Genomic DNA, 17,022 nt, shown 5'->3' on the forward strand with positions numbered 1-17,022 from the left:
ATTATCATTTAATTAATAAATAATGTTTACTAGTAGTACAATAAATTTGATAGTTTTAAACGAATTAAGATTATTGTTGTTTTATACTTCAGATATTCATATCATTAAATGAATTATCACTTATATATCATTTTGAATTAGAAGTCGCTCACCCGCCCACCGTTCTGCCAATCGCCCCACTTTGTTGGATCTTTTTCGCTATTTGTTATTAGTTCTCCATTATTTGGATCAGTTTCCACTAGTACTAAATCAACGAAACGTTCCTTTGGTGGTATTCCTATTATTATATTCTTTTTATAATGATTATATTTTATAATTTATAGTGATTAAACCACAAATGAATTCTATGACTGTTGCTTCATGATTACATGTTATACACGTCATACTTACTCGGTATGGGTTGTAATTTCAATTTTTTATGAAATTGTTTCATTCTTACTGATTCTTTTTTTTCGCCTTTTGAATCTACTTCTTTACTTCGCAATAAGATATCTAAGAATGATAGAAAATGTCCAATGTTAAATTATCAAAATTATTACTATACAAATTAAAATTTAATATTCAGTACCTGTTGAAAATTCTTTAGATTTATATATTAATGACTTTGTAAAAAGTTTATTGATAGAATCAAATATATTAATATTAACATACTTCGAAGAGAGTTTTAATTTGAAAATATCCATATTTGAAATGATTAATGATTAATAAGAATTCACTAATTTTAGAGAATATTCTTTTGTTATTTTTTTCAACAAAACATTTTCTTAGGATATAATCTATACATGTCATTTTTTATAAGTTGTCATATGTTTTGTATTTATGCTTTTACATGTATAATTTAGTATTTATCTGACTTGGATTATCTATTAATTAAAAATATTTAAAAGTACATAGTATGAAAATATAAATAAGAAGTATTTTAAAAAAAAAACTGCAATTTTTCATATTAAATAAAATATTTATTATTTCATATTTCACAAATAATATATTTATTTAAATTAAAATTATTAAACTACAAATACTTGTTTGTATATCCTATGTAAAATACATTACATTAAGATATCTAAAAATCTGTTACACGACCTTTCCTTTCCCAATCACCATATCGTGTTGGTTCTGGTCCACGTGGACCTCCTATTTCACCTGTTTCTGGATTAGTATTATTTGGAAATGGCTTTAATGGTTCTTTTTCTTGATAAGGATGTTTACCTTCTTCTAATTCTTCCAGTTTTTCTATTACGTATTAAACACTTTGATTTGATTAACATTATTCTTTTGAATCTATAATAAAATATTCAAAAAAAATAAAGTACCTATAGGTGTACGTTCTCTTAATTTTTTTCTAAATTCACGCATTCTTGGACTTTCGGTTGTGTCGTTTTCCTTTGAAAATAGAATTCGGAATTCTGAAAAAAGATTTGTTATCTTAGTGTCTAATTATTTTTGTATTTTATTACATTAGTTTTGTTTAATTTTGGAAATACTTACGTGTATGTAGAAATTTAGTTGAAAATTTTGTAATTTCATCATTGACTTTTAATAATTTAATAAATGCTATAACATTTGTAGTAGACATAACCTTATTCATTTCAAGCTTTGTATTTTTCACTAATCAACTATTATATATCATATACTGAAATTGCACAAGAATATGTAACAAATCATAAGCTAATTAAACTTTAATTATTAACAAGTTTATTATTAGAGAATTATTTGTATAGATAATATTTCACATATTAGAAGTATTAAAAGAAAGTAAATAAAAGATATTCCATGTAATATACGATAAAGTGATGAATACCAAATTCAACTTCTTATAAATATACAAGTATAATAAAAATGATAAATCATATCAGTGAAACATCAAATCTTATATGGCAACTAAACTTGTTAAAAGGATGAACTTTCATTTTATACCTATTCTCTTAATTGTAAACATACATAGTTACTAAATTTTACCATTTAATTTTTAATGTAAATCTAATAAATAATGCATTATTAAGCGTAAAATTAGAAATTAAAAATTACATTTTTTCATTATCTTGCTTTCTAACTTGTAGAAAATTAAAAATAATTTATTTTCTTACTTTACTTTTAGTAAAAATCAAACATATTTATCAAACATGTCTACAAAATTACTATAATATTATCGTTAATAAATATTAATATCATTTACTAATTTTTAATATAAAATACTGTTATAACCAAATTATGAAAATAATTATTTATTTAAAAATTACAATATGTGTGTAATGCTAATTTCAGAATGTCCAAATGTGATGCTACACCAATAATCTTTTGAAATTTTAATGTTGATATGTTTGATTGAAAATATTCATTTTTACAACATGATTTCTTAGGTAGGTTACATTTATAATTAAAAGAAATATAATATTACTTAAAAATTTAGTTTTTAACAATTATAAAAAATGATTTTGTAAAATGGAAAACTATGTAAGCAATTTATAATTATATCATTATATAATTAATATAGAAAGTGAATAATATAGTGTAATTTAAATATTTGTTTTAGCAATCATGCCCTTTTATAAAATAATAATTATGAATTGGGAAAGGAATACCTTATATAAATGACATGTTTAAATCATGTGAATCGATGGATAATAAGAGAATACTAAGATCCACAAAGTTGATTTATATTGCTAATTCGAGAAAAACTTAATATCATTTTAAAATTAGAATATTCAACTGTTCAATTGTTTAATAAAATATTGTGTAATACAGGTAACATTAAATCATAATATTACTACATGATGTAATGAAATGTATGACTCAAGAAGGAATATTTTTTGGTTTGCAATAATTACTAGGATAATAGTTTTAAGTCTACAATTTATTTTTAATATATTATGTCCTGATCATTATGCAGATGCATTTAGAAGTCCTATTGATCATTCTGAACGAATTTCATTATATGACAATATAATTACATATTTATTTAGTGGTCTTGCAAAATGGGATGGTGAATATTTCTTACACATTGCAAAATATGGTTACACATATGAAAATACCTTGGCTTTTTATCCATTGTATCCTATGTTAATTCGAGTTACTGCCATCTTTATAAGAACAATATTTTTTGTATTAAATATTCATAGCTCTGTACTTATTGCAGCTGTGTTAATTAATATTATATGTTTTGTAAAATCTGCTGTTGTATTTTATGATCTCAGTAAGGTAGTATTAAAAGCAAGTGTAGCTTATAAAGCAGCAATATTGTATTGCATAAATCCAGCTACCATATTTTTCTCAGCTATTTATTCAGAATCTTTATTTGCTTACTTAACATATTATAGTATGTTAAAATCCATTAAATTAGATCCATATGTATTTTTTCCAATAGGTTTATCCATTCTTACAAGATCAAATGGTATAGTTAATGTTGGTTTTCCTGTTTATTTTGAATTAAGAAAATTATTTTACACTTATACAGAAAAAGATGCAAATTTTTCATTAAAAGCACTTTATCAGTTTATCTTTAAAATAACTTCTTTAAAAAGTTTTTGTTTGATATTTAGTACAATAATTACATCAATAGTTCCATTACTTCTATTACAAATGTATAATTATATTATTTTTTGTATTCCTAATTTAAATCAAACATTTATTTTTAATCATATTGCTAATTCCAGCATAATAAACAATTTAGTGTTGCCTGGTAGTGATAATATAGAATGGTGTCACTTGAAAATTCCAGTAGCATATTCTTATATACAGAAAAAATATTGGAATGTAGGATTTATGAATTACTACAAAATAAAACAAATACCAAATTTTGTTTTAGCATTTCCAATATTATATATTATGATTAGATGCATAAAGGAATATTTTTTTGAACATAAAAAGTACTTTTATACATTGGGATTTATTAAAGATATTGAACATAATGTACAAACTGAAAGAAAAAAATATCCAATTGAAATGTTAGTATTTGTTCTTCATGGTTTATTTTTAACTGTATTTTGTATTCTGTTTGTGCATATTCAAGTAAGCACCCGTTTAATAAGTTCAGCAAGTCCATTAATATATTGGTATTGTGCTTTATCAATGTCTGACATATTTTATAATGATGATAATAGTATAGATAATAATAAAGAAAACATATTTTGGAAATGGAAGGTATTTTTTTTAACAATGAAAAGATATACTTTGAAAAATAAACTTATATTTTCCTATTTTCTTGGATATGCAGTAGTAGGTTGTTTTATGTTTCCAAACTTTTTACCATGGACATAGTTTATATATACATATGTATTGCGAAGATTTTATAGTTAATTTACTGTTATATTATAAATATGAATATATAATTGTATATAGAAAAAATGTAAAATGATGCTATACAAAAAACTATGTATTGTACGAAAATTATGTCCTTTCACATGAAGTATATAATTCAATGTATATTTGTGTATTATTTAATAAATAATAGGCATATTTTCATATAAATCACTTTACAACTATATGAATGAGGAAATATAAAAACTTGATATTATTTATAATCTTTATATTGCTTATATATTACATTCATTTAATATGGGACCTTTTATGTTTAAGAATTTCAATTGGTGTCAGGTACAATGTTTTTGCACAATTAGAACATTCATATACTTGTGCATTAGGTTTATGTTTAACATTGTCACAATGTTTATTGGCATCCTTTATATCTGTTTTGATACAAGATTGTTGATGTTGTAATTTCTCCATATTTGTTAGAATTACTTGCATGTTACAATTTTGACAATGCCATTCCGTTTCTGACATTTCTACAGAAAGTTTATTACTCCATTCAGTTTCTCTTATACTAAAAAGAAATTATTTTTATTTTATAATATAGAATCTTATTTCGTTATAGAGAAATGTATTTGTAATTTACCAATTGTATGTAATGATGTTTGTTACTCGAACTCCACCTTTAATTGAATTGGGAATTACTATGAAATCTAATTGAAAAGGATTTGGACTTATCAATGTGCTATTTTCACTATTTCCCACATATATTGTTTTAAGATCAGCTGGTAAAAGTCGTTTCAAGGTGTATGGTACAGTAGTATGCATATATTCAATTAGTTCCTGTGTAAGTGTGTACTCAAATTCACTGAAATCATGCTTTTCATCATTTCTAGTATTTGAATCTAAAAATTTGTATTGTATCTAACATTTATGTTTTGCTCTGAAGAATTATCTGGGAGATTATAACATATACAGCGTGTTTGTTTTATGTGAACTCCATGGAATATTAGAGAAATGACAAAGGACAGAAAAGAAATGTTAAAGAAATAATTTGGTATAAATGTCTTCTTTGTGGAGGAAGTGGCTGGTTAGATATCGAGGTCAAATTATTTTTTTTAATGGAAAGCTTCATATTAAACAATTTTTGTCTTAACAGACTTTTTTTTATCTTTCATCGTTTCCGAGATATTCCACAGAGTTCAGATAAAACAGGTACCCTGCATATAAAGTTAATATCTTTAATATAATTTACCTTGTAATCGTTGATTTAATAAAGAATCCCATTTATGTCGTAATTTGGTAGCTTTCAACAATAAAGTTTGACCACTATCAGGTATAGGAAATGTTAATTCCAACCAAGAATCACATACTATTCTAGAAAGAACAAAAAAAAAAAGTATTGATTTAATGTAAATTTCTATCTAAAATTTCATTAAATATAATATATACATACATCGAAAATGTACTATTTGTATCGACTTCACGTGCAAATAAAAGTAATGTCTGTGCAGCAGGCATTCTAAGTGTATTTACTAAATACGGCTTTGTTGTCTCCAAAAGAGATCTGTTAATGTAGTACAAGATTAATTAAAGTAAAAATTGTCCTTATGTTATTAGAAAATGTTATTAAGAGCTTACAGATATGTTAATATTATATGTTTTGGACTAACAGGAGTTTTACTTTTGAAACCTGTTACCGATACAACATCAGTTTCCTCTAACTGCAATATTTGCGGATGATTTCCAAAAAAACTCATTGGATGTAAAGCAATATATGGTTTTGCTTTTGTATGAAATAGTTGTTCGTTTGTTGACTACAAAAATTTATATTATTCATTGATGAACTTATTTTAAATATATATATAATAACATTACCTTACAATAATTAAATTCATCGGCACACGCAAATTGTGGATATAAACCGCTACAAAGGATTAATTTCAACATTGTTAAATCTTTGTAACTACATGCAGTAGCTGCTGTTAATAGGTTTTGTACTTGGTTTGGGTCATTTTTCATTCGAAATTCAATATCTTTTATATCAATTTCTCCATCATCCTGGTCATTATCTTCTAACTGAATGCCAAAGGATTCTAGTTTTAGTTGTTTTCGTCTTTTAGGTTCACATTGTCTATAAGTCTTTTTTAGAGATTTTAAAAGTTTAAGTTCTCCATGCCTTATAGCACGTTCTGCACTTGACATAGAAGAATTTGGTTCTGGAAGATTTTGTAGTAATTTGCAGTCCTGTTAATTACAAGCAATCTATCAAGTAATTAACATTTTAGAAGAATTTGATGAATATATTAGAAAGATAAGTGTAATTTACTTGAAGTAACTCCTTGAATTGTGCTCTCAATTTTATCATTTCATAAAATCTTTGTTCCTCCAAACCTCTTCTTTTGCACCATTTCCGACTACTATTTCGGTTATCTCTGGATTCTTGAGAATTCTGCTGTTTTACCTCTAACCACTCTCTAAATGCATTTAGTAATGTTATTGGATCACCATGATCAGATTCCAATTTTTTTCTAGATGTCTTTAAAAATTGTCATTCAGTATATATAAAATTAAATTATAAAAAAAGTTCATAAGTTAGAGTTTAGTACCTCACATTCTGTATCTCTATATGCTCTATTTGTAAATGGTGTTTGTATACTTAAAGCAGCAGCTAATGACAAGACTGGTTCTACTTGATGAAAAATAGAACCCATTATTAACATTTTTCCTATTGTTATATCAACAGGTAGACGTGCAAGTGTCTTTCCGATAGATGTTATTTTTTCATTATCCGTTAATGCACCCTGTGAATTGAAAATTTGTATTATTTTTTTTACGTTAATTATACTTTTACAAATTATTACATGATTTGTATAAATATATTAACATGCTCTTTTAAAGATAGTATAGAATTTTCTATGCTTTCTGCGGGTGGTGGTTCTATAAATGGAAATTTTCGTGTATCTGGAAGCCCCATTGCAATCATTTGTAAAAGTAAAGAATCTAAGGGTACACGTTGTAATTCTGGAGTTGAATATTTTTCTAAAGCCATATATTCTTCTTCAGAGTACAATCTACAAAGAAACTGTTTCTATATTAAGTCTTCAATGCACAAAATTATAAAAATATTACGAACTATATATTATAATCTATTATAATACCTATAACATATACCAGGTCCAGTTCTACCAGCTCTTCCTTTTCGTTGTTCTGCACTAGCTTTACTAATCCAGAATTCTTTAAGTTGTTGCATTTTGCATGATGGATCATAGCTCATTTCCTTTACTTTTCCACTATCAGCAACAAATCGAATTCCATCTATAGTAATAGAAGTTTCAGCAATGTTAGTAGACACAATACACTTTCTTATTCCTTCAGGAGCATAATCAAATACCTTTAAAAAGAAGGATATGACAGTTATAATAGGATTATAAACATGAAAACATTTTTTAAACTAAACATATGTTAAAAAAATTTACTTTATCTTGTTCACTGATAGCTAAAGTGCTATGAAGTGGTAAAACAATCCAATTACTTTTTTTTTGGCTATACTCTTTTGCTGCATCTACAACTGCACTAATTTCACTCATTCCACTTAAAAATATTAATAAGTCACCTTTTTCGTCAGCTAAAAGTACCAATCACTACTATGAGCACAAATAAAATAGATATTTTTTTATGATAAGTAAAATTATTTTACCTGGATATTTTTGGTCAATCATTTGCATTATTTGTATGTAAGGACTCGGATTAAATCTATCATTTCTATATCGAACATCTTCTATAACAATAGGCCTGTATAATAATTGAATAGGATATAATCTTCCAGGAACCTAAAAATGAATTAATTATTATTATAATATCTTCTTTAAAGTATTTGTCAGTTTTAAATGATAATAAATGTACTTGTATTATTTTAACATTTTCTTTGGTGAAGTAATTATTAAAAAGTTCAATATTAATAGTAGCAGACATAAGTACTAATTTTAGATCATGTCTTTGGTTAATAATGCATTTCATAATCCCAAGAAGAAAATCTCCATGTAAATGTCGCTCATGTACTTCATCCAGAACAATTACAACATATGGCAATGATTCAAATTCCCCAGACAGCTATGAAAGATGTACATAGATATTAAAATTATGATATTTAATGCATAAATTATGTTAGATATTTTTTATATTTTTATTTTTACCTGTCGTAATAAAAGACCTTCTGTTATAAAGGTAATTTTAGTATTTTGGCTTCTTTGCTTTTCAAAACGAATTTGGTATCCAACATTGTTATAATTTTCTGTCAATGTTTCAAAAGCAACACGTTTTGCTAAAGATATACAAGCTATTCTTCTTGGTTGTGTACAGGCTAAGAAAAGTTCTTTTTCATTACTCCATGTCATGTTTATCATACTACAAAGTTATAACCTTTTTAATTTGTAATAAAACTCACATACCAATCTTTTGGTAACCTGCTGCATATAAATATTGAGGTACTTGAGTCGATTTTCCACAACCAGTATCACCTGCTATTATAACTACTTGTTCATTTTTAACTGTTTCAATAATTTGATGCTTATATTGATAAACTGGTAAATTTGCTTGTGATTCTCTAAGTTTTTTTAATTTGACAAACTTTTCTTTTTGTTTGAAATCTAAGTATAAGATAATTATGTTTTGAAACTTCAATAAATGTTCTTTTGTTAATGCATCAATTGGTGGAATACGTGCAAATAATTCATTGAAATTATAACTCAACTTGAAATTTATGCAGTGTAATTTGTGGTATGTTTTTGGTATACCAATGGTATTTAATGAAGAATTAGCTGGGAGATCAGAAGCCTTTACTTTCTTTTGTACAGTTTCATATTTACTAACAAATTTCCAAAAATCATCGGTATCTTGAATTATATTTAAATTTCCTGAGAATACTTTATTTAATTCATATTTATACTTGCTGAAACAAAAATCTTCACAATCCTTATAAGAGATTTGTTGAGTAAAATCATTTTTTTTGGCCACAATATCTTTTTCATCTTTTTCATAACCTGTATTATAGGATGACTTAGAATTATCTTTACTTTTCTTTCGTTCACCACGTTGATCATATTGATATTTACGTTTAAATTTATTATTCAATTCATATCGTGAACTCATATTTTAAATAAAAAGATCTTAAACTAAATTTTTATATAACATAACCCCGAAAGTATATTTATGATATTTCATTATATGTTTCTATATTATTTACCTATTATAATATTTATATTTTATAGAAATATGCGTTATATCAGTCTGTTATATTTTGTATATTATCAAATATTTTAATATATTTTTGACAACATAACCTTTAGATGTTATACCAATATATCAATACAAATTATATTTTTATGAAATGCTTTCTCTTTTTAGTTAATATTTTTTGTTCATGAACGATGTATTTTTTTTCATTTAATATATTTATATTTTGTTAGGACAAGTTAAACCTTTATTTAATTTTCTTTAAAGACACTGGTTTGTTACATCGTAACGATACGCTTACTTATTAGTAACATTTTAGTTGTTAACATCTTAATAAGATCAGTAAGTTAACAAAATCAGTACTAATAGATTAAATTTTGCAATTATTCTATTTTGAATAATTCTTAAATTATATAAATTGAAGAAATTAAAAGATATAAATTATACCTCTTAATTTAAATAGCATTTCCGACATTTTTATGAGTTAGAAAAATTGATTTAAGAAATTAAATTCTATTTAATATAGCTTTTTAAATTATTGTATAACACTATTTTTATTTTTTTTAGTCGTATAATTAAATAAACAAATATGAATTATTTTAAGAATTTATTTCTCTGCTAATTCATGTTATACATTAATAAAACAGTGAATTTGCGTAGCAATGTCTATTTAATATACATGCAATATTTTACTGCGACACGATACTTTTATTACAGTATGTATAAAATGATTGCTCTAAGTAAGTTGTTCTAAGCTGCTACTCTAGTAAGCAATGTAAGAATATATTATAAAAGGTTATCGATGTCAAACAACACTTTGATCGATGTCTCCTTTACTTTCGTATCACTTCTAGTCAGTATTACTTTATACGATCTTTATGACATGTCATTTATCGTTGACAGTCGTTACTAAATCTCGATCAGCGATACTACAGCGCGTAGTCAGTGACAGATAATAATACAATCAGGGATCTGAATAGGGTGCCCATTTTCAGACGTATGAACGGTCGAATTTTCCCGATAATCAATTTTCGAGAGAGAAACTCGTGATTGCGTTCGTATCTCTCGAGTCGATTAACCTTATCACGCTTGCCAGATTAGCGTCAATCGTTTAGATGAGTGTTTCTGCCAGTGTCAGCCGATGGTGAACATATCCTGTGTGTTGTCTAGAAAATGATGGTCACTGTGATCCAGGCGAAGCTCGCGTCGATGATCATCATTGGCGTCGGCAGCTTTGTTGTAGGTGTTGCACCGGCATGTTTCGTTTCGCGCGTACGGTACCTTCAGCAGAAACTCCTACTTTCCTGCACTTTGTGTTTTGGTGGTGGCGTTTTATTCGCAACCGCCGTTCTGCACATGTTACCGGAAACTCGCGAATCTATGTCCAAATATGCGGAATTACTCTTCTCTTGCGGTTTTCTTCTTTTATACTTCATAGATGAATGTGTTCATTATTTTTGGGGCAGTGATGATCAGCATGTTTCTCAGCCAAATCGTCATGAAACCTGCAATTGGAACACTGGAAATCAGATGTATGTATTTTATTGCTGTGTTTTATAGTAATAGTAAAGTAGTAGAAGTATAATAAATTTGTGTTATTCGATATTTTGCTGCAGATTTATTAACAACTATGTTTCTACGTTGTATGTTGTTTCTATCCCATCGGAAAACTAATATCACGTTCTTCAGCTTGCTTTCCGATAATCGTCTTATTTTTCTACTCCTTTTATGTCATTGGACAAACTGCAAGAATCTTTATACGCGGGAAAGTAAACGAAAATTAAACGTTGAGCTGGAAAGATCGATTTATCATTTGATAAATCTTCCGATGGATTATACAACGTGTATATATGAACTGAAATTCCTGTTTCTTTCCATTCGATTTATCATTGAAACAAAAAAAAAGAAAGAAAGAAAATTTAAATATTTTTCTTGCAATATGTATAATGTATTTATACATGATAGCTTTCATTTTTTTTTCTTTTTTTGATTGTACGAATTAGAATAATGTAATAACAAACTTTAAATCACATGGAAAATTAATATTTTTAAAATAGAAATATGTTTGTAACGATATCATTTTTACAGAATGTGTTTGTGCGATTTCGTGCTCGGTGATGTTAATTATTTCGATACGGTACTAATCAATTGCAATACAATTAAGAGATATTATTACGATATTATCTTACATTACTGATATTATCACTTTTCTGTTTTGATAAGGTTGATATAAGAATCGGTTGATAGAAGAACGACCTGACTTGCCTTGAAAAACTAAGTTGCTTTTAAACTTAAAAGATATCGAAAAGCCGAGCTTAAATTAATGTTAAGTTATTATATCTTGATTCAATTTACCTGTAATAACAATTTCATATACTGTGTATATGAACTGTGTATATGTTGCGGAACCCGTGCTTCGAATCTAAAATCATAGATGGCTCTGATGTCAGTTTACTAACTCTGGTTATGTGCTCCGAATATATTTCAATAAATCAAATCGGCAGTGGAAAATTCACTAATTACGCAAAATCTGTGATTAATTTATGAACTTTCATAATTGCATCGTAAAGCCAGATCCTTCAAGAACTTTCCAATATATTTTTCGATATAAATTTGTCCCTAATTAATTAATTATTAATAATTATTCTGCGCAGTGTTTGAATTGTTTTCGAAGATTGTCGAAGACGCCGTTGGTTTTTCATTAATTACTATCCTGTACGCAATTAATTTATGAAACTTTATGCATTCATTAGAAGAACAATGTTCTTGCGAATCTTCCCATATAACTTTTGATCACATTTTGCTTCTAGTTTTGTTTAGTGTTATATATTTTCACGGAAGGTCGTGATGGCCGTCGTTACGAAATCATAGACGCCATCAAACAAAAATTAATAACTAACAATTTAGAGCTAAATTCTGTACGAAAATTATATAGGAATGCAGCCTGAAGTTCCAGCTTTGCAATGAAATTATAAAAGTTCACAAATTGTTTACGGAAATTGAGTAATTAATAATTTTTCACTGCCGGAGCCATTCTATCCTATTCTATCCCCTCTCTGTCCTTGCTGTCACGTGATCAGCTCTTCAACGACCTCCTTGCCTATTCTATATTCCTATTACTTTTCCGAGCAAATGGTCCAAAATCATAGATGGCGCTGATCGCAGGCGGTAAAATTGTTATTCGAACTAGATACTAGAAATCAATTCGGCAGTAGAAAATTAATAAATTTCCAAGTTTTTGCAATTATTTCGTGAACATTTATAGCTGCACAGCAAAGTTGCAATTATAGGCAACATTCTTATACAATATTTAATTTAATAATTAACACTTACATGAGCGATAGGTTTCGTATTTCCTGTAATAAATAAGATTGCTATAGAAAAGTGTTTTTTTTTTTGCATAATATTCTTATTATTTTGTAATAAATATATACTAACATAAGAAAGCAGAAAAAATAAATTTTTTTATTAAGAAATTTTATTTATAATTGTGTATTTACAATGTTTTCATAGGCGAAAAATGAATACAAAATAAAAAATATATTGAAAAAACTATGAACGGGAATCGAACCCTGGTCCTCCACTGTAGCAATTCTCGGTTGTCGCCGTTACGATGCAACTTAATTCGAAACATACTGGAAATAAATATGTAATTAAGAGAATTAGAATTAAGAGATTGTTAGAATATCGCATATGTAGTCCACTGTGACGAAACGAGGCTTAACCCATTTGCATCGTGGGCTCTACTTAAGGTGTGTTCAGGCATCAGCGACGTTCAACTGACGACTAGCCCGTATCACGCGCGCGTATCTGCACCTACTCATAATGGCAGTTAAAAAGATTTTCACAACAAAAGTAAAACTTGTTATGAATATAATGAACCGATGTAGATGAAAGTCTCACAAAAGGGATCAAACGTGATCTGTGGCATATGAAGAATATTCAGTAACTGGAAAAAAGTCAGCTTGCGGATTATTCCGCGCTCGGTGATAGGCGACAGTCGTAGCTCGCGGAATATTCCGCGGTTGGATGCAAATGGGTTAAAAAACGCGTAAAATAACTGAACTCGTTACACCCCTTTCTTAACAATACTGAATTAAAGCACCAGTTGGCAGTTGAAATTGTATCATGTATCGAGGTATTATGCACCAATGAACCGGTCAGTCGTACGCAACGCGAAAGTCAATCATGAAAATGGATTTCTGGATTGCAGGGAACGATGCCAGAGTCATCCGCAGCAAGTGAGCTATACTGTGGGTATGCGGAGCGTCAGAGGCATTTCCGGGACCGATTTTAATTCGAAACCGTCTTACCAGACGAACCTAGCCGGAAATGGAGCGGGCAGCAGTTGGAAAAACAGCACTTACGGGGCAATACAACATATGCCGTCTGCACCAGCTCGTTACGACGACGAGACGTTCTTATGCCATGGCAATCATTCGGAGCCGTGCGCAGATTCCAATACTAACCTTATGGGACTTTTATCAGCACTCACCGTCCACGCTATACTCGAGGGACTAGCGATTGGCTTGCAGAAGGTTACCTCTGAGGTGTGCAACGGTAAACGTTTTGTATAGGTGACACGAACGATGCGTGTAGCGTATCGTAACTTACTCCTATTTTTCCCCTACATTTTCAAACTCCAGTTTAGTGTATTTATTAACAAAATTTATTAACACGCTGAATTTATTTTATTAGTAACAGGAGAGAAACTTTCGTTAACTTTTGCCAAACTTTACAAGGAATACTCTGTTTCCACACTTCCAGGTGTACCTGCCTACTTTGAATTACTCTAGTTTCTTGTGCGGATATAAATTAAACGATGGTACCCAGATGCGGTATTTTGGTTTTCAGTTTTGTTCTTATAGGAAGAAAAATTAATTGTAGAATCCAGAAAGAGAAAGAGAGAAGTAGTAGAGAAAAGCACACACGCAATACAATAACATGGTTTTAAAAATGGTAATGTACATTTAGGATGAATTGTCACTTTTTACAGTTTCAAGGCTAATCTAACACGACGTAACGTTAATACAATTAATATTCAACTGACCATTCTCTAATACTCGCTAACATTCTCGCTAATTCGACTGTATTTTAACCCTTGCACCCTTATTTAACACTAGAACTACGAACCCAGTGAAAATGACTGGTCCCAGAATTTTCCTTTTTGCAACTACCGATCACATACACCTGCTTCAAGAATAAAATTGGTATCAACTCATATTAAGAAAGAACTGTAATCAATATATTCACTCATATTCATCGTACCGTTGAAATTACTATAATCTGTACAGGTTATAGTTAGGTACCCATTAAAGATCGGCAGTTCTAGTGTTTAACCTAATACTCCTTCTTCTTTCATATGCAGGCTTTCTTCCTCGATCACGCATTTCCCACGTGAGCCAGGTACTCCAAACACTCGGACATATTCACAAACTTTCGCTCGTTGCTCGCACTCGATACTGTCATAAATCCCTGCAATCCCTGAACCCGAGGTCTCTGTTTATTATCCTTCGTTCTCGAGGAACGACCTAAACGTTCCCATGCACTCACTCTTAAACGCTAAACATATCCTAAATACATTTGTAGAGACTTGGGTGGTGGTGGTAAGTAATACTATTTATTAGTAATAGAATAATAATGGATTAACAATGTATGGTGACGATTAAGCATACGAATTTATATGTAGGATGGCAGAACTGGTCTTGAGACACCGAAAATTCACGAAAGAACAGGAACACGATAACACGAACTCAAAACTCGTAAACTGATTTAACTTAGGGGAAGAACACCAAGATAACGAAAATACGCAAAGACGCACACTTTTAAAACTTTCTTTCCAACACCAAGCGACTCACGCTTGTGCTGGCCACAACCGATTTCTAAGGACTCTGTTTCGGTTGTCAAGGACCACGTTTTTATGCTTTCCTTAACCTACGCTTCACCTGCCCGTAGAGGAGTCACGCAACTTAATTTTGTTATATAGAATAACTTTTCGATTTGCTTCTAGAAGATATCGATCGGTTTACAATTTGTTTTTCTTGGCAATAGCCGATTCGCGATTTCTTTTGGTATCCTACATATATATCAACTACAACTTAAGATTACAACTCGATTCTACAACACAATGACAACTCAGCCTGTTTCAACTAAAATACAACTAAACAACTAACGACTAATAACTCTTCTCTACACAACTCTGTTCTGATCACTCCTAAGATCTCCAGGAACTCTCCGAAAGAACTCTTCCCGAGAATTGTCCGCTTCACGCCCATGCACCCTTATTTAAAACCCTATACTCTATCCTTTTCCATACCCATGCTCTCTTTCCCAATCACGCTTTTCCCATGCACTCCTTACAGCCTTGCCCTCAGCAGGTCACGTAGCCCAAACACTTAGACGCATTCCTAGCCACTCTTCAGTTGCAACCGATACTTCCATAAACATCCCGTTCACAAGGTCATTCATCCATTCGCACGCACTCCGCATGATACCCTAAACGCTCGAGCCAAACCCAAGTTTATTATCCTGCGATACTACATATTTAATATTCTGGTTGTCAGATAAGTATTATGTAAGTGGCGTTATTTATTGTCTTAGTATGACCCGAACTTTATCTAATTCTTGAAATGTTTTTGTTTCAGGTGTTCCTGTTGGTTGGAGCCGTCGCTTCCCATAAGTTCGTCGTTGGATTCTGCTTAGGATTAGAGTTAGCTGGAGCCAACAGCGGCCTTCTTAGGCTACTACTAGCGATCTTTGTGTTCTCCGCTGGATCCGCGCTTGGTATAGGAATTGGAATGTTAACATACAAGGTAAGAACGAAAGGTATCGTAAACTTCACTGTAATCCACGCTCGATATATTATTAATCCATATTTAATCTAATTTCACCCAGATTTTATTTTTCTGATCGTTAATGTAAATGTCGAATAAGAATCGAAGGTTGCATGTCACTCGAAAGACTATCTTTGTTTTGTCGCGAGATTCTGTTTCATTTATGTTTAATCGTAGCAAGAGGAAATGGAAAGTTATAACTCGTATAATGATTTTCGTAGGTAAAGAATAAGTGGACGGAGGTGGCTATACCGATTCTGCAAGGTTTAGCAGGTGGAACATTGTTGTACGTGACGGTTAGCGAAATCTTGCCAAGGGAGAGAGCAAGATGGCACAAAAGCCCTCGACGCTTCGCTGGTATTTTGCAGCTTCTTTCCGTGATTCTTGGTTTCGTTATTATCTTCCTTCTGAATAACTACATGGGCACGTGATCCTGCGGTTCTAGTTGTAGCTATTTGATAGAATAAATTAACTTAGATAAAGAATTTCAATAGTTAGACACGAAGGACTGAAAGGGAAGGAAAACGTTATGGAAGCTTTTGGAATAAATTTACTCGAAAAACTGTCTTTGTTTGCGTGTAAATACGAGTTACAGATGCACAAAGTGCCGTGTTGGAAAGAAAAAGAGGAAGATGTAAAGACTAGAAGCGTTTGAGTGGCTGAGAAGGAAGAAGAGAACGGGAAAGATAACATCCTTTAAAAATAT

The 17,022-nt window shown here is 29.7% G+C and overlaps 5 protein-coding genes across 5 annotated transcripts; 2 read left to right on the top strand and 3 right to left on the bottom strand.

Moving 5' to 3' along the window:
- Positions 1-137: 137 nt before the first annotated feature.
- Positions 138-683, bottom strand: LOC108553363 (uncharacterized). Its single transcript, XM_017908232.1, has 3 exons — positions 569-683; positions 380-492; positions 138-290 (listed from the first exon to the last, which is right to left on the bottom strand). The coding sequence occupies exons 1-3, from the start codon at positions 681-683 to the stop codon at positions 138-140; spliced, it is 381 nt and encodes a 126-aa protein (XP_017763721.1).
- A 380-nt stretch (positions 684-1,063) lies between these two features.
- Positions 1,064-1,618, bottom strand: LOC108553362 (succinate dehydrogenase assembly factor 4, mitochondrial). Its single transcript, XM_017908231.1, has 3 exons — positions 1,489-1,618; positions 1,314-1,406; positions 1,064-1,233 (listed from the first exon to the last, which is right to left on the bottom strand). Exons 1-3 carry the CDS (start codon positions 1,586-1,588, stop codon positions 1,064-1,066), a joined length of 363 nt encoding a protein of 120 aa, XP_017763720.1. The 5' UTR covers positions 1,589-1,618.
- A 1,166-nt stretch (positions 1,619-2,784) lies between these two features.
- PIG-V (phosphatidylinositol glycan anchor biosynthesis class V) lies at positions 2,785-4,257 on the top strand. Its single transcript, XM_017908230.1, has one exon. The coding sequence runs from the start codon at positions 2,785-2,787 to the stop codon at positions 4,255-4,257; it is 1,473 nt and encodes a 490-aa protein (XP_017763719.1).
- A 288-nt stretch (positions 4,258-4,545) lies between these two features.
- LOC108553360 (probable ATP-dependent RNA helicase DHX34) lies at positions 4,546-9,399 on the bottom strand. The gene is made up of 15 exons (XM_017908229.1): positions 8,700-9,399; positions 8,445-8,611; positions 8,155-8,361; positions 7,949-8,081; positions 7,728-7,876; positions 7,410-7,642; positions 7,136-7,322; positions 6,858-7,052; positions 6,578-6,787; positions 6,127-6,495; positions 5,890-6,065; positions 5,705-5,815; positions 5,504-5,625; positions 4,895-5,153; positions 4,546-4,822 (listed from the first exon to the last, which is right to left on the bottom strand). The coding sequence occupies exons 1-15, from the start codon at positions 9,397-9,399 to the stop codon at positions 4,546-4,548; spliced, it is 3,495 nt and encodes a 1,164-aa protein (XP_017763718.1).
- Positions 9,400-10,244: 845 nt separating this feature from the next.
- On the top strand, positions 10,245-16,747 carry Zip88E (Zinc/iron regulated transporter-related protein 88E). Its single transcript, XM_017908234.1, has 4 exons — positions 10,245-11,015; positions 13,697-14,033; positions 16,128-16,295; positions 16,538-16,747. The coding sequence occupies exons 1-4, from the start codon at positions 10,657-10,659 to the stop codon at positions 16,745-16,747; spliced, it is 1,074 nt and encodes a 357-aa protein (XP_017763723.1). The 5' UTR covers positions 10,245-10,656.
- Positions 16,748-17,022: the final 275 nt, after the last annotated feature.

The sequence above is a fragment of the Eufriesea mexicana genome, unplaced genomic scaffold, assembly GCF_001483705.2.
Source record: "Eufriesea mexicana isolate 0111107269 unplaced genomic scaffold, ASM148370v2 scaffold10327, whole genome shotgun sequence".
Classification (NCBI taxonomy): Eukaryota; Metazoa; Arthropoda; class Insecta; order Hymenoptera; family Apidae; genus Eufriesea; species Eufriesea mexicana.

What these genes read in the sequence shown, in the direction of transcription:
- LOC108553363 (XM_017908232.1), bottom strand. Translation starts at nt 683, where the DNA reads ATGGATATTTTCAAATTAAAACTCTCTTCGAAGTATGTTAATATTAAT. An exon ending in ATCTAAAGAATTTTCAACAG is followed by an intron (nt 493 to 568) that starts GTACTGAATATT and finishes TATCATTCTTAG; the next exon opens with ATATCTTATTGCGAAGTAAA. An exon ending in CCATACCGAGTAAGTATGAC is followed by an intron (nt 291 to 379) that starts GTGTATAACATG and finishes CATTATAAAAAG; the next exon opens with AATATAATAATAGGAATACC.
- LOC108553362 (XM_017908231.1), bottom strand. Translation starts at nt 1,588, where the DNA reads ATGAATAAGGTTATGTCTACTACAAATGTTATAGCATTTATTAAATTA. An exon ending in AACTAAATTTCTACATACAC is followed by an intron (nt 1,407 to 1,488) that starts GTAAGTATTTCC and finishes ATCTTTTTTCAG; the next exon opens with AATTCCGAATTCTATTTTCA. An exon ending in AAGAGAACGTACACCTATAG is followed by an intron (nt 1,234 to 1,313) that starts GTACTTTATTTT and finishes AATACGTAATAG; the next exon opens with AAAAACTGGAAGAATTAGAA.
- PIG-V (XM_017908230.1), top strand. Translation starts at nt 2,785, where the DNA reads ATGTATGACTCAAGAAGGAATATTTTTTGGTTTGCAATAATTACTAGG.
- LOC108553360 (XM_017908229.1), bottom strand. Translation starts at nt 9,399, where the DNA reads ATGAGTTCACGATATGAATTGAATAATAAATTTAAACGTAAATATCAA. An exon ending in ATGAATTTAATTATTGTAAG is followed by an intron (nt 6,066 to 6,126) that starts GTAATGTTATTA and finishes AAATTTTTGTAG; the next exon opens with TCAACAAACGAACAACTATT. An exon ending in ATTAAATCAACGATTACAAG is followed by an intron (nt 5,154 to 5,503) that starts GTAAATTATATT and finishes ACAAATTTTTAG; the next exon opens with ATTCAAATACTAGAAATGAT.
- Zip88E (XM_017908234.1), top strand. Translation starts at nt 10,657, where the DNA reads ATGATGGTCACTGTGATCCAGGCGAAGCTCGCGTCGATGATCATCATT. An exon ending in TGGAACACTGGAAATCAGAT is followed by an intron (nt 11,016 to 13,696) that starts GTATGTATTTTA and finishes TCTGGATTGCAG; the next exon opens with GGAACGATGCCAGAGTCATC. An exon ending in TTGGAATGTTAACATACAAG is followed by an intron (nt 16,296 to 16,537) that starts GTAAGAACGAAA and finishes TGATTTTCGTAG; the next exon opens with GTAAAGAATAAGTGGACGGA.